At 41.8% G+C, this 15,369-nt stretch overlaps 1 protein-coding gene across 1 annotated transcript in view; it reads left to right on the top strand.

The window, feature by feature from the left end:
* LOC115238111 (cadherin-related tumor suppressor) overlaps nt 1-15,369 on the top strand; it is a 98,150-nt gene that overhangs the window by 60,714 nt on the left and 22,067 nt on the right. Inside the window, 2 exon segments of the mRNA XM_029811674.1 lie at nt 10,900-11,068; nt 11,117-11,274. Coding sequence (XP_029667534.1) covers nt 10,900-11,068; nt 11,117-11,274 — 327 coding nt within the window.

A 15,369-nucleotide genomic window follows, 5' to 3' on the forward strand; every position in this document is an offset into this window, starting at 1 on the left:
ATGCGTGCCGCGCGTGAAAAAAAAAAAAAAAAAAACGACACTTGGCGCGCCACAAATTTTTCTGATAAGCAGCAGAGACCCAGACTCTCGCAGCCTCTCCCGTCCCCTCGCCGTCCTTACCCACCTTCCTCTTCGCGAAACGTGTTCTACGCGCCTGCACGCTCATATGCGCGTATAACGTAGCGAGTATAGCCTACACCCGGACTGTCGCGCGCAAGAGTTGCTCGACCGGCGCATTTTTCTTTTTCCTCTTTCTCTTCTTTCGAGGTCTCTCTGTCTTTCTCTCCCGAGCGGTCCCCGTTTCCAACGCGATCTGGCCCGCGTTCGGGCCCCGGTTCCCCGCACACGCGTGTCATATCCCGCATAACCGACCAGGGCGATGTTGTTCGATCTCAAATTCCTAGTGTAATCTCCACGCTTAACACTCTCACGTGTTACTTAATATATTCCAGTTATTCCTGTGCGAAGATTCTGCTAACACGGTACGTTTCAGGATTAATCGAGGGCTCTCCTTTAATTAAATATCATTTTGACCAATTTAAAAACAACTTTTTTCCTTCCATCGTTCACCGTTTATCGTTGCGTTTATGTAACTTTGCACATTTTAGCACACGTTGCATGCATCTCTGACCCTGAGTCGTCTTTCTTCCCTTAAATAGCGAGTGTCATATCCCATGTAACTGAGGTGCACACGACTCCCAAAGGAGACACATATACTGCCGTAAGTTACGTTGCACGCTACTACAATGTGTAATTGAGACTCGCGACTTTCTCTCTCGGAAGCATGATATCGAGCTGCCCACCCGATAAAAAGACTAAGGCCTCACGATCGACTTACAGCGGCAACCGCGTCACGCCGCGAGAATTTATCACGACGTTCTTACTCGATAATATTCAATCGCGCCGATTTACATTTTATTAGAGCGAATATTTTCTTCTTAAAATTAAGCCGTCCAAAGTTTTAAAAAAATATATATACTTTAAAAGAAGTTTTTAATTTTAAGAATAATTTTTTTTTTACTTTAAAAGAATTTTTTAATTTTAAGATTAATTTTTTTAAATTTAATTTTAATCTTAATTGACGCAGGAATCTTAATTATTATATGTAGAATATTATTTAAGAATATGTGTAATATTTATGAATGATATATTAATTATTATAATATATTATAGAGCCGCAACTTTCGCAAGCAAGACTACGATTATTATGAGATTATCCATAAGTTAGCTTTTTTATTCAAAGTTTAATAAAATATCGTATAGGAAAAATGCGTGCGTTATCTGCGCTTTTTGATTAATCTTTTGCCATAAATTCTCTCGTCGCGACTTTTATATAAAAAGCCGTCGTCAATTACGACTAAACTCGTTACTATCTCATTACATTTGCGCGTAGATATCTCCCCATCTCCGTGAAAGTTCACCCCCGAGACGAGGGTAATGTCGGCGCGAAATTTTATATATACCGCGTTCGCACACAAGCGCAAGGACGCGCGTGCGTGTACGCACACAGGTGCGCGCGTATATACATCGACGAGAATGTTTCCGTTAAAAAATGAGCCCGTGCTGGTGCCACACGGCACGTAAAGTCAGTGGCGTAACCGGTAGCATCGGCGGTCCTCTTTCAATTAATAACGTGATCATAGGTTGTTAGAGGTTCCTTCGCCAGACAATCCCCACCTCCTCCACCCTCCGCCACGCCACCTCCTCTTCTACTCCTTTTTCTGCAGCATCCCTCGTGTTCTCTCTCTTTCTCTCTCGCCTTTCAGGCGTCTTTTCCAGTTTCTCTTTATATCCTGTTCTCTCCTCGTCTTGTTCTCTCCTTATTCTACTTCCACGCACGTCACTCCACTTACTTTCTGCCTCGTTTTTTTCCACCGTTCTCATCGCCATCCTCATCGCCTCTCTCTCTCTCCTCTCGCTCCGATCGCTCTTCTGCTTATACATAAATATATATGGGGTGCCTCGAAATTACTAAATGTTCTTTACGACAGATTATTTAATTTGATATCCACGTTTCTTATATGATAATACTTATAATTTTTAAGTAATTAGTAATTGATGGTTTGCCGTTGACAAACTAAAATTCGAGAGAATAAAGTATGGGACGACAAGATCATGTTGTTGAGTTAATTTTAATCGATGTTATTCTATTAGAAACTTACAGAAATATACAAAATGTTTGTCTTTTTTAATTTTCATAATGTACACGTATTTTTTGCTGAGAAAAATCGTTTATCACTTGCAAAAAAGAGTAAGAATGTATCCGGTAGCTTCGCGACACCCTATATATATAAACGCGCACGTACGCGCGTCTCTCTTCTTTTATCCTTCCACATAGTCGTACCTATGTTCTTCTTATTCGCAAGACGCGTCTCGCGAATAAGAAGACCTCGCCGAGCGCATAATTTAGCGCGAACGAGCGCGGGATGTCATTTTAATTGTCCGATGATCGGCAGCGGGTATCGATCCGCGTGTCCCCTGATTTTTCGCACGATCGGTCTGCCGGAAATTAGTTTCCTTCCAGTACATCGAACGCACAGATTCCAATTAATCTTGTAAATCCTAACGAAAGATTGTATTTATATTCACTGTTGTGTCAAAGAAAGCTGAGATTAAATTTAAATCACTTAAAATATTATTATTTGTTCATTAACAGCGTGTAATTAAATTAGAGCAAATAATCATAAAAAGCAAAAAAGCTTTAAATTATTATAATCATATAAAAAATCATTTTTACAGATAAAATAAATTAATATAGAGATTTTTCAATAAGCTCTGGATAAGAATGTAGCTAAAGAATGTTGTTGCGCTTAGGGCCCCGGGAGCTCTAAATCCGCCATCGTTGCTCGTTACTTCTCATTTGACCGGTATTGTAATACAATTTGAACGAATCCTCCCGCGAAGAGGAGATAAAAATAAGTTGGCAGTCGTATTTCAAAACGGATGATCCATCACCGGCCACCTGACGGATCTTGCACAAAGACCTGCATCCACCTAAACCCGATGTCTTGCGTTACATTCGTCGGAGCAAAAAGGAAACAGAATGTGTGTGTGAGAGAGAGAGAGAAAACGTCGCTAAATTAGGATTTAGCAGAAAGGACGCATCGTAGTGAATCTTGAGAAAAAGATGCGCGCATTGTCATGATAATACGCGAGAGATATAAATTTGTTAGCCGCCGGTTTTATCCCGCAAAACGAACCAAGTTCTTCCGCCGAAGAAACGCGAATTCTACGATCGCGGCCAGGTGCAATTCAAGATCGATATTGTTAGTTTCACATTTATAGAGCAGTTGTAACAGTTCTTTTTTTTTTCATCTTATGTTTTTATCGAAAACTCGATAGATAGCTGTTTTAATGGCATAAATCTTCACAAAAAGACCTATATATATAGATACAAGAAAACGATCGAGCATAAATCGCGCACGATTCGCGTATCAAAAATATCTTTTCAAGAAAATAAGTAAAGCATATAGATAAATAAGCAAAGCGTATAGATAAAATGTTTCTTCAAAATAACAACTATATGTCTGATCGATCTTGCGTTGCACAAATTTTCTCAATTCCTTCCAAGTATTTACGAGATAAATGGCTTGTACTCTGGTGTAGAACTGACGTTACAAGAACCATCATGCAATTCTCGTCCCCGGATACTTCATATCGAAAGCGACACGCCGATCGAAGGTTAAATCCGCGGAGAAGAGAGCTACCGATCTTCTCCTCGCCGAGGTCGTTTTCCCGTGACATATTCCGCGTATAACGGACACTTAAGCCGCGCGTTGCGGTCTGCCGCGACATCTCGCCCGTTCAGATGCGGCCCCGATCAGTCGGGGAGAGAGCCTTTCTGCGGCTCGCTTGCTTCGGGGGAGAGGAAGAGAGGAGGAGGGGGAGAAGAGAAGAGGGGACAAGAGCGGCAAGAAAAACAAAGCGGACCCCGTAGGCGAGAGACCGCAGCGGAAACTTGGAAGGCTTCCTTGTCGAAGGATATCTGTGCCCTCCATTCTCCCCCTCTTCACTGCCTCCCATGTCACCTATGTCGCTCCGTCCCCGCGCGTTTGTCAATTTCTCGTTTTTTAATTGCACCCTCGGGACGTGGCAAAAAAAAAGCCGCAACGATATCCCATATGCGCGAAAGTTCATCGCCCCGCAAAATATGTTTCTTTGACAATCTTAGATCTCTCTACCAAGCTGAAAATGTCTGCTTCCAATTTAGTCCATATCTCTCAGGATGAGCTGATATAGAAAATATATCCCTGATGTTTTAAATTATATATGCGATTTATTTATCTATTTCGTTCAATTTATAAAAATTATTATTATTAGACTACGTAAGAGTCTAAACGCAAGATCTCGAAAGAACTGTCTGAAAAATTACGGAGTCGCAACCTGCGTTTCCGGTGACGAGAGAAGTAACGCGAGACGATGGTAACGACGAAGTTCAAGGACACCGGGCCCGGATTCCTCTCCTCTCATCGTCGCCTGTCAGGCCCCGCGATCGACGGAAATTAATATGCTTGGCCCTTCTGTGACACAATGTTGCAAACGATGCGATCGGCGCATACCTGGCCGTCGCTCACGATCGCGGCGCGCGATGAGATATGACGACATTGTGACTTTACTCGTGTCCTGACAAAGTCGCAAATTCACGTTATCGATCGTCGACGATGTCAGCGGGCCGGTTAGCCGGCCTCAAATATATTTTCGTCCTTTTATTTGAATACGTACACCCGGTATTGTGCGCGCGACAATCTTTCGAGAGAGGAAGAGAGAGGGAGAGAAAGTCGATGCACGAATAATCCCCTCTCATACACGGAGACTCGAAATAAAGAGCAAACGAGTATATCGAGTTTATCGAACTTCTTTTCTACGATGAAACTTGATGAAATTAGTCTGAATTGGAAATTTTCTAGATCTCTTTTCAAAAATTTTCTTCTCCGCACAAGATCAAGAATCGAAACATTGAAAATCATTATTAACCGATATCTCGATATCTTCGTTACGGGAAGTAGTATCGCTCAGAGAGGTTCCGTAAAGGGAACTCGACTCAGGCATCCCGGGACACAAGCGATATGACGGGGAGTTATTAACGATTGATGGGAACAGCTCGCCGTGGCCTATGGCATCCGTCAGATTTATTATACGACGCGATGCCGAGCGTCCTGACGTCCTGACGTTCTGACATATCGTGTTGAGTGACAGTGCAGAGTGGACGGTGGACGGGAAAACAAAGCTATTAGTCCTAAGCACCGCGGATTTATTGTCCCGTCTCCTGGCCGTTATACGGAATTATAGTACACCCTTTAAGTGGCCTACGGGATCCGCGCTGGCGGATCGTTATTAAGCCGTGGAATGCCGGCGAGAGAAGACTTCCTCTGTCTCTCTGTCTCTCTCTCTCTCTCTCTCTTTCTCTCTCTCTCTCCCTTCTCGCGGAAAATATATATTGCTCCGACGAAACTATTATCGCTCGTGGTTCGCGACGGATGATGAGAAAGAGTGGGAAGTAATTGAGTTTCTCCAAGAGACTTACGGGTTCGTTTGAACACGCGACGACAATGCGTTATCTTTAATCGCTTTTATTTAGACTTGCCTTTATCGATTGAATGTATTGGAAATTAATTAGGAGATAAAACAAATATGTGTAAAGCAGAAAAGAAATTGAATGTCGGAAAATCATGCAATAATCTATGTAATAAATACAACTACTTTTAGATTAATTAAAGCTGAACGTGTAATGTTCTTAATTTGTATTTAATAAATTAATTTTTTGTCGCAATTTTTCACGTAATTGCGTGGCGTGAGAAAGAGAAAATAAAAGACCATTAAAAATTCCGTTAATCTCAGCAGTGATACGAAGAGAGGCTCAAAATTATAAACTCAGTATATGCTTTTGCTACTCTAGAATCTAGCTACTAAACTAGGCAAACGGTACCGAGAAATTCATATCAAGCTCTTTCGGAAGGAGAGAAAATGATTTAATTAATTAATTGAAAAATAAGATTCTCCTCGATTAATAAATAAAACTCCGATATATTCAAAGATGTGGGGAACGTGTGTTCTCGCGCGGTAATAACCGGGTAATAATTACGTCGCAATAACGCTACGACCGTTGCAACCATACACGCTCTCGTCACTCACGAATGCGGCCTACAACCGCGAGGCGTAAAGCAGCCATTAGCAGATACACATCGCGGAATTTCAAATTCCATGCGAGCTGGGAAGTCGGCGAAAAATCGCGTGATAATCACGCCAGTTTTATAGTATACACTTCTTTGATTCACGAATCTCTCTATAACGCTCGATAATTACCGGCTTGTTACGTTCACGCTTAATTTTCCACGCATCGCGCATGTAAAAAGTATGGAATTGCGATATTGCACAGAGAGAGAGAGAGAGAGAGGGGGGGGGGGGGGGAGGGGAAGAGAGAGAGAGAGAGGGAGAGAGAGATTTTTATTTAAATATAATTATTCAAAATTCATTTGTGCGTGCGTATGCTGGTATCGTTTATTTTAAAAACTGTTCGCCGAAAATCATGTGAAATTCAAATGAATTTTTTAACATAATACATGCTTTTAATATAGAAACTATAATTTAAAAAAATAAAAAATATTGTAGAGTTAAAGAACATAAGATGAAGGGGTTTTCTTATAGAAAACCATTACAGCTTATTGCATGAATTTGTACAAGACTCTCTGTAATCTTTCAAAGAATTTTAAGTTATTAGTAAAAGTCACGAGTCGAACATCTCTCAAAAGAAGAAACATCGATGAGCTTTGCAGATAACATCTCTTTTTCCTCCGCTCTTACATTTCTACTATATATATTTTCCAATTCTCTCAAATTTTTCCATATGTCGTACGGAATGCGGGAGGAAAACGGCTATTAGTAGATACATATCTTATTGTCTTCGGTCGTTATACAGAATTACGGTGTATGCTTTAAGCCTCCTGCTCGTTCGGTCGTCGTCGTCGTCGTCGTCGTCATCGTCGTCGTGGGCCATGCGGGCCCCCACGAAGGCACGTTATTAATCGGCCGATGTCAGTGGTTCGACCCCTCATAGAGAACCCATAGGACCTCTCGTTCGGTAAAAGGGACGGGGATCGCGCTCCTCGAGTGTATCGGCCCGCTCGATGCATGCCTCCGACGCGACGCGACGCGACGCGACGCGATGCGAGGCGAGGCGAAGGGGTGGAACGAGAAAGGCCGAGGAGCCGGTGGACCCGGGAGCGGCGGAGTGGGACGTGGAACGCGGGACTCTCAGAAGAATGGGACTCACTTCGTGCATGACCCAAAGAAACCCCCGCTGAGCGACTCGATCCGATCCGCTGATCCCCGACCGCGCTGACGCAGATACCATCTTTCCTTGCACTCCGAATGCTCCTCTCTCCAGACGTTTCTTTACCGCCCATATACCGCGCTCTCGCGCCGCGTCGAAGGAGTAGAGCGAGAAGAGAGAAAGAGAGAGAAAAGAGGGTGGGATTGTAGCCGAGAGACAGCTATATGACCGCACTGATTTGTCTGCTTATTGTTGCCGTTGCCTCGTTCGTTGCTGTTTCCGCTCGCTCGCGACGATGATGCCGAGTGTCGCGGACGACGATGACGACGACAACGACGTCGAGAGAAAGAGAAAGAGGTCATATAACGCGCAAACTGATTTCGGTATCTCGAAGCCGGAAAGAAGTTTTAACGCAGCCGTCGGTATTCCCGATGCGGTGATTTTAACGCCGACGTAGGAGACATCGTTCTTCGCCGCCGCGATCCAACGCTGGATTTTGTAGACTCGAAGATTGACCGCTTCTCGAATCTGAATCTTCGCATTGTTGAAAAAAGAAAATTGACCTTTTCGCTAATTATTCGTACGTAACTCTTCTTTTTTGTCATAATTGCATAGACAATTTGAGAATTTTTAATTGAGATAATTAGCGATTAGGCCATACAGCGACGCAATATCAGATCCAAGATTGCGTCGCATGACAATCTGCATTAACCAACTCCAAATTAGCGAATTGTTACTCCTCACTCGATTACAGTCATGCGTATAATTTAGACGGAGATGGGAAGTGAGTTAATTAGAATTACTGCCAACCGGCACTGATGCAATAGCGCCCTAAATGGCGGGTTTGTACAGACAGTGTAGTTGCGGCAATAAATAAGTTTATACCATTATGAAGAATTAAGATGGCAAATTAAATCAACTATTATTTTTCAAATCTTTCTACATTTTTTATCAATGAAATATATAATATAATTAACGAATACACATAACGAAGATATAAGCAACGCGAATTTTGCATTATGATTAACATAACAATTAATACAATTAAAAATATGCATTATATAAATCCCAAATAAAAAATGCAGAATATTTCTTTCATACGTCAATCTTATCTAATTGATTAGGAAATCAGAGTCATTCAAAATGATCGATATTCCTGGCTGACGAAAAGGTTAACGTACGTGATATTCTTACGATTGATTAGACAAACATTAGCGTGCGGTGACGTTTAAAATTAATTGCGAAATCACGAATTTAATGGGACACGGCTAAACAGTCGTAGAGATCGTGACGAAGCGCGTTATTCACGCAGGCTGCGTTTTCGCCTGCCTGAAATAAGTATCGGTTCGCTTAACAGAGGCATCATGCATGGGTGGCGAGCGATCCGCGCCGTTATCGCATCATTACGAGATAAGAGTCAATCTTGTGGATCGTGTGAACTATGTCGGGAAGTTTTAAGATACGTCGCGGCCATTTAACACGTGACTGCCGATAGCTGCTATTAATGACAACGCGAAGGCCCTCCTATAATTATCGGTGGACCCGCTTCGACGGACTTTGCATAAATTTATCTCGTCGAACAACGTCGGTGAATACACGTGAATACATTAGGCGAACGAGCTCCCGGCCCAGGCTCGGCTCGTTATCGATGTCCCTTATCGTGTCGATTTTTGGCAGTCGATAATACCGACTCATAACGTTTCATTGATCTAACATTTGATTCGTGAACAAAAAAAAAATGAAACTGTCATCCGACAAGCAATCTTAGAATATAGTCAGTTAAACCGATTGTGCGTGTTATACGATACGATTAAATATTTATGGAAAATATTTAAAATTTAAACTTTTTTGTGCAAAAGAAAATTTTCTCCTCCCTTTACTTTTCAAGTTAAATTCCCCAAAAAGATATTACATAAACATATAATATTTCTCTTATGTAATTGTCGAAAAAAAATGTTTCCAAAAATTTTTAAATATTTTTAAGAAATTTTATTATAATAAAGGGATATTGATTTTATTTATACATTTATACACACATATACACACGCTTTTTTCTTACATACAATCTCTTTCTCTCTCTCTCTCTCTCTCTCTCTCTTGCATTCTATTGAAAGTTCCAGGGTGGCGTAACCCTTTAATAACACACGAGCGATATCGATCGCCGTCCGAGATCGCCTACGAGCGCGACACGCGTCCATCATGCGCAAGTTGCATAAGCGCATCCATCTGGGTAACGATCGGTGCATCTGGGTTACACGCGATTTATTGCGGCTGTAGGTCACGGGATCGCGTCGATTTATTCTCGCTTAATCCGCTTTACTCTCGCACCGCGTGTCTGGACTTTTGTTTCGTCATCCACGCGTTGTTCCACCGACGACGATATATAGGCACGCCTAGAGAGCAATAATCGATGGTAACCACTCCGTCAATGACAAGGGGTAAGGAGAGGGATCCGACTAATTACTAGGAAGACAAATGCGCCCGCGTCTTTGGATCGCCCGCTTACATAAAAGCTTTCTATATATATCCGAGAGATGTCCGCGTATTTTATCTGTCGGCCGGATTATGTGTACACAAGAGAATATTATCATGGCCACGAGGTTACATCGGCTGGCCGTAAAGGAAAAACAATTTATATGTATGCCTCTCTTTCGTAAGAGAAAGACAGATAGAGATAGAGAGAGAAAGAGAGAGAGAATTTATACAAGAAAGTATTCTAATCGAGTTCGCTGTTTGATTTTCTAACGCAAATAAAAAATGTATTTATTATTTGCGTAGATATTGCCATTAGAAATAGTTTAGATATTTAAATTGATCGATCATTGATGTTTTATAATTTACGAATTTACATCAGTGATCCATCGCAGATTCGTGTGGCTCTACATTTTTTGTAATCATCTCTTTCGAGAATATATATATATATATTATATCATTCTTTTGTCTATTAATTTCGCATTATACTTTTCCAATGATTCGTATACTATCTCATTTCTCGATATATCAGTTGCTTGTAGTCGCATACAAACCTTGAAGCTGTTGACGTGACTGAGAATTTAATGAAATGAGACATGCACAAGAGCGGGATCGAAAAACTAACTTTCTCACGGGTCTTCGCATGCATACCGTGACTTTGGCATCGCAGTGGCCTTCGTACGTTTCCTTCGACACGTAATTTTCGACATGTAATTATGTTCCCGGGGTTAACCGAATCTTCATGTCGCGAATTCTCGTATCGAATATAATCGGATCTCGATATATGTATGTCAAAATTAATCTTTTGCTTTTTTTATCTCACGCTCTCTATAATTATATGCTTTTCAGCATCTGTCGCAGAAATTATTATATCGAAGAAAAATTCATTGCTTCTCGTTTCCCGCGATACAATGTGTCGTGCGACAAAATTTTAATTACGCAATTGAAAATTTCTACGATAACCAATATATAATTGATCTTGGAAGGCTTCCACCGAGAACACGAGACACTTTCCCAGCATAACATTTCCCAAACATTCCTTACCGACCGACAATACCCGCCGTTATCGTCGAGTCACCGACAACTCAATTCGAGTCATCTGAATGACCAATGACCTCGGCGAGCCACTTCTAATCGTCTTCCTCTTGTTGCCGCAGGTACGCGTGACAGTGCTGGATAAGAACGACGTGGCACCTACGTGGGGTCCGGGCCCGTGGAAATTCAAGATATCCGAGGAGGCGCCGCCCAACACCGTTGTCACGGTACTCAAGGCCCACGATCCGGACACCATCGGTACCCTGACTTACACTCTGGTGCCGAATCATCGTCATCATCATCGTCCTGACAGTCGCAGCGAGCCGTCAGCCGACGAAGACGATGACGACGGAACGCAGAGCCAATTCAAGCTGCATCTGACCACCGGCCAGCTAAGACTAGCGGAGGCCCTCGATAGGGAAACGAAGGAGAGATATATGCTGAGAGTGCGCGCTGATGATGGCCTGCAACACCGGGATATCATGCTTAACATACAGGTAAGAATTCGTTACAGTTGTGAAGATATTCGAAACAAAAGCCTCGTAAACGATACTATATCTAAATCTGCTTTAAAAATGGAAAGATCTCGCTGAGTGAATATGAGAGACATTCTTGCAGATACCAGTAGCAGTATTGATAATTTCGTATGTCGCTTATACACACCCATATATCGATTACTATCTTACGTACTAGCTACTTTAAAAATTCCAATCCTTGTCTCACGACTGATCGTCGCCGAGTCTCGCGAAATTGATAAGAAAAGCAACGTAACTAGGAATATACGAAACACGGCTACTCTCTCCGAATGCATCGCGAAATATCGCAAGTGGCATTCCGGGGGATGGGGAAAGCTATGGTCTAAGATCCAGAGAGATCGGTCGATTGTTCCCGGGTATCGGAATGCTCGACGAGCGGGGGTCAAATCGATAATGCATTAGACACGTCCCCGTGCTGAAAGGTCGCCGATAACTTCCTACTATAACTGTAACCTATTGCTTCATATCGACGATATATTCCTCTTCTCTTTTATAAATAATATAACCGGTATATACTCTCGTAAAATGGAATTTGGCCGTTGTTGGAACGGACAAACTCGGCGTCGGCTAATCTCTCCTCGCTCGAAAGGATCAATTGCGCGATTAACGAATGAAGGATCTCATGAGTAACGAATGAAGCATGAGTGAAGATATTCTCTCTTGAGAAAGAGAAAGAGAGATGGAGAGGGAGAGAGAGCGAGATGTTAAATAAGCGCAGCGACGAATTAATTTATGGGTGTACTTACGTGGGATATCGTTATTGCCGAGAGACGGCGAGACCAATTATACCGGTCAATTTAAAGGCAATCAATCTCTAACGGAATCGAGCCAGGCAACACGATACGGCACATAGTATGAAATTTGTCTAATCTAGGAAGAGAAGAAGATTCTTAACTGATTCTATTTTCTAACCGAAATAGTTTCTCCTTTTTTTTTGTTCTTTAAAAATATTTAGTTTCTTTTATTTAGTTTAAATAAAAGAAACCTAGTTTAATTTGATTGGAAAAAATTTATATTCATGTAAAAAAATATTGAGAATAAAAGACAAAATTCAATCGATTCATCGAAATATGAGAAAAGCGGTGCCGTTTTAAATCAATTAAGCACAAAAAGTCGAAATTAATTAAAAATTAGTTGAACCGCTATGTTGGTTTGCGGGCGTGAGTCGCGAATGAATCTGATATTTTTCAATTAATGGCGGTAATCGGAGAGAAAGAGGAGGAAAGTCGGGGGGTGTACGGTTATAATGCCATATGCATAAGTCAGCGTTGTCTATCGCAACGAACGATCTCGAGCAGAACAATGTTGCGCTATTGCGTACCCGCGCAAGCATCACTCGGAAGATAAATCTACGATCGTCCGGCGACCAGCCATGCGGATTGCTCACACACTCGTTCTGCACGTGTATATGCAACAATGGCGCACGCCCGTCCCTCGTCCTAATGAAAAAGATCGAGTTCGTTTCTACGTACGATTACGAAACGCCGTGAAAGAATCGATTCGCGCGCGGATCGGTCATTGCATCAGAATGAGAAAAAGAGAGAGATAGAGCGAGTGATAAATCGCACGACTATCCGAGATTTCAATCAGAATTCCTGATCGGTGAGACAAGGCAAATTTAGCCTTTAAATTCTGATGCCTCTCGCTATTGCCTTGCGTCTCGCGATGATCTCCTTCACTTTTTTATAGATATCTTTCAGTAAGTATGTCCAATGTTCAAAATATTAATTTTCGAAAACAAAGCTTTATACAAAATATATCTTTTTATATATCTTTTAATATTATTTTTGATTTGAAATTATTTTTGCACGAGGAATTATCTTCTTTTCGGTTAAATTACATTTTTTCCGACCTCCCATGCTACGCTACTATCGCTGCTAAATTATCGATTTAATGAAGTATCCGCATTGGAGAAATACTTGAGTCAAGTCGGACAAAATCACAAACTATTCACACCTCTGTTCATTAACCCTAATCCTTGAGCGCGAGCTATCGCGAGGCGTGCTCGGTAAGAGTATCGCGCGCATCCCGCCTTATAATTCATTACGCGGCACAACCGAGAGGCGATAAAAAACGCGAATCCGGTCGAGGGAGCCCGGCCGTTTAACAAAGCCCGAAGAAGAGGCCCTGACCACCGGAGCCGGGGCCGGGGCCCCTCGGAGACAATCGCAAAAATTATTTTTATGATGCGTAATGGCCGGAATTCTTTTAAGGACCTCTTTGCTTGCCGCGCGCGCTCGCGCGCCCCGCTATTCTATATCCTTAAAGGCAAAAGAGAGAGGAATGCTGGACCCGATCATAGCTCGGTCGGTGGTTTCGGGTTTTCTCCGTTGAAAGCGAGCCGTTTCTCTATTGGCCGACAGTCGCGGAATCTGGCCTCCCTTTTGGCCTCTTATATATCTGATCCCCTTGTGCCGCGTTCCCCTCCTCTCTTCACCCATCATCCGTGTGTTCTTCTCCCGCTAACCTTAACCATTTCTTTCTCGACCGACCTTCTCGAACCCCTTGGAGAATCTCTTCTTCGATTCTGCCTCTTCTCCCCCTCCCCCTCCCCTCCTCACGCTTCCATCTTCTCGTCGCATCGTTCATCGTTCGAAGTCATCGCGGAAGAAAGGAATGAGATGGAGTAGTAATAGCGCTACCAGAATAATTCTAATACAAAGTTAGGGCACTCCCTCTATTCTCCGTATTCTCAAGAATAAATTTAATTAACGAATATTTCTCGATTCGAGGAATATCGAGCATATCTTTAAAGTCACTCTCAAGTTTTTTGCATATAAATATAGCGTATCTTGTTGTAGTTATGAATAACTGAAAGTCGAAATGAGAGCGATATTAGAAGTATCTGATGTGTAAATTTTTGTGTCTTTTTTTGCGGGTTTAAATATCAATTATATTAATATTTAAATAATTTATATATATGCAACATAGAGAAAAGGAGAGAGAAAAAGAGAAAATATGTATATATTGTTACCGCTCGCGAAACGACACATCTCTTGCAGAATCTGGGGCCCCATCTACTCCTTTTCTCCTCTCCCCTCATCCTTTGCTGATTGTGAGACTTAAAGCATCTCTTTTTTTTTCTCTCCTCAACTCCTACCCCAGTCCTGATTCTTTTTCTTTGTCTTCTCTTTCCTACTCGCCGACTCCTCGTCATCCACTGTCGTCTCGAGACACCGTCGCTTTTTGCAAACGGCCTCCGAGCCCTCTTTAATCAAAAACCTTGTCCACCTTATTCTACTGTATGTAACGCGTACCTCGTTCTCCGGAAAACTTTGAGTCTGTCGAGTTATCTCTAGGGACATGCATCAATTTATAGTATCATCTTTTGATTATATCAAAATTAGTTTTGCTGTAATATCGAATAAACAGTTACGAGTGATAACAAAACTTGATTGCTTTTACGTCGCGGTGATGATGAGTTTTTCGTGTAATAATACAGAATTGTATTACATATGTAACATATATAAATTCACTGGTATTCTCTCTATTTTTTAAATTTATATATAATATAAGATGAGGAACAAGAGAGGGGAAAAAGATGTTATCGAAGCAAACGAAATAATTAACACATAAATAGTCAGCCTCCGTTAACGACGTTGTTGAATCGCAGACATTTCGCAAGCTTCTTTTTAGCATGACAAAAAGAAATAATATGCGAAAACGTTATCGCGATGTCTAGTTTCCGTCCGATTTACAGGATAGATAAATTAAATTAAATTAGACTCGGCGCGCGTTAGAGCAACCGTGTGCACGGTTTCGCCACGCAGAAATATAGGATAATTTACATATCTATATATAATTTATACATGTACGTGAGATTAGCGTTATTGCCGAGGTATCATTTATTGTTTAAATTATTGCACATCCGTGTTTTCGGCGAACGACAGAGAGAGCCGGCTGCTACTCGTTTTAGGTTGACAAATGCGCGAAAAATGTAAATTTTTTTCCCCTCCCCTCTCTGTCTCTTTGCGGAAATGTAAAATGTAAATCTACTGTTCGTTTCTGGATATTCGCCGCGTGATTCTATCGGACGATAAAAAGACGAAATTATCG

This window comes from Formica exsecta, unplaced genomic scaffold (genome assembly GCF_003651465.1).
Source record: "Formica exsecta isolate Colony F162 unplaced genomic scaffold, ASM365146v1 scaffold32, whole genome shotgun sequence".
Lineage (NCBI taxonomy): Eukaryota > Metazoa > Arthropoda > Insecta > Hymenoptera > Formicidae > Formica > Formica exsecta.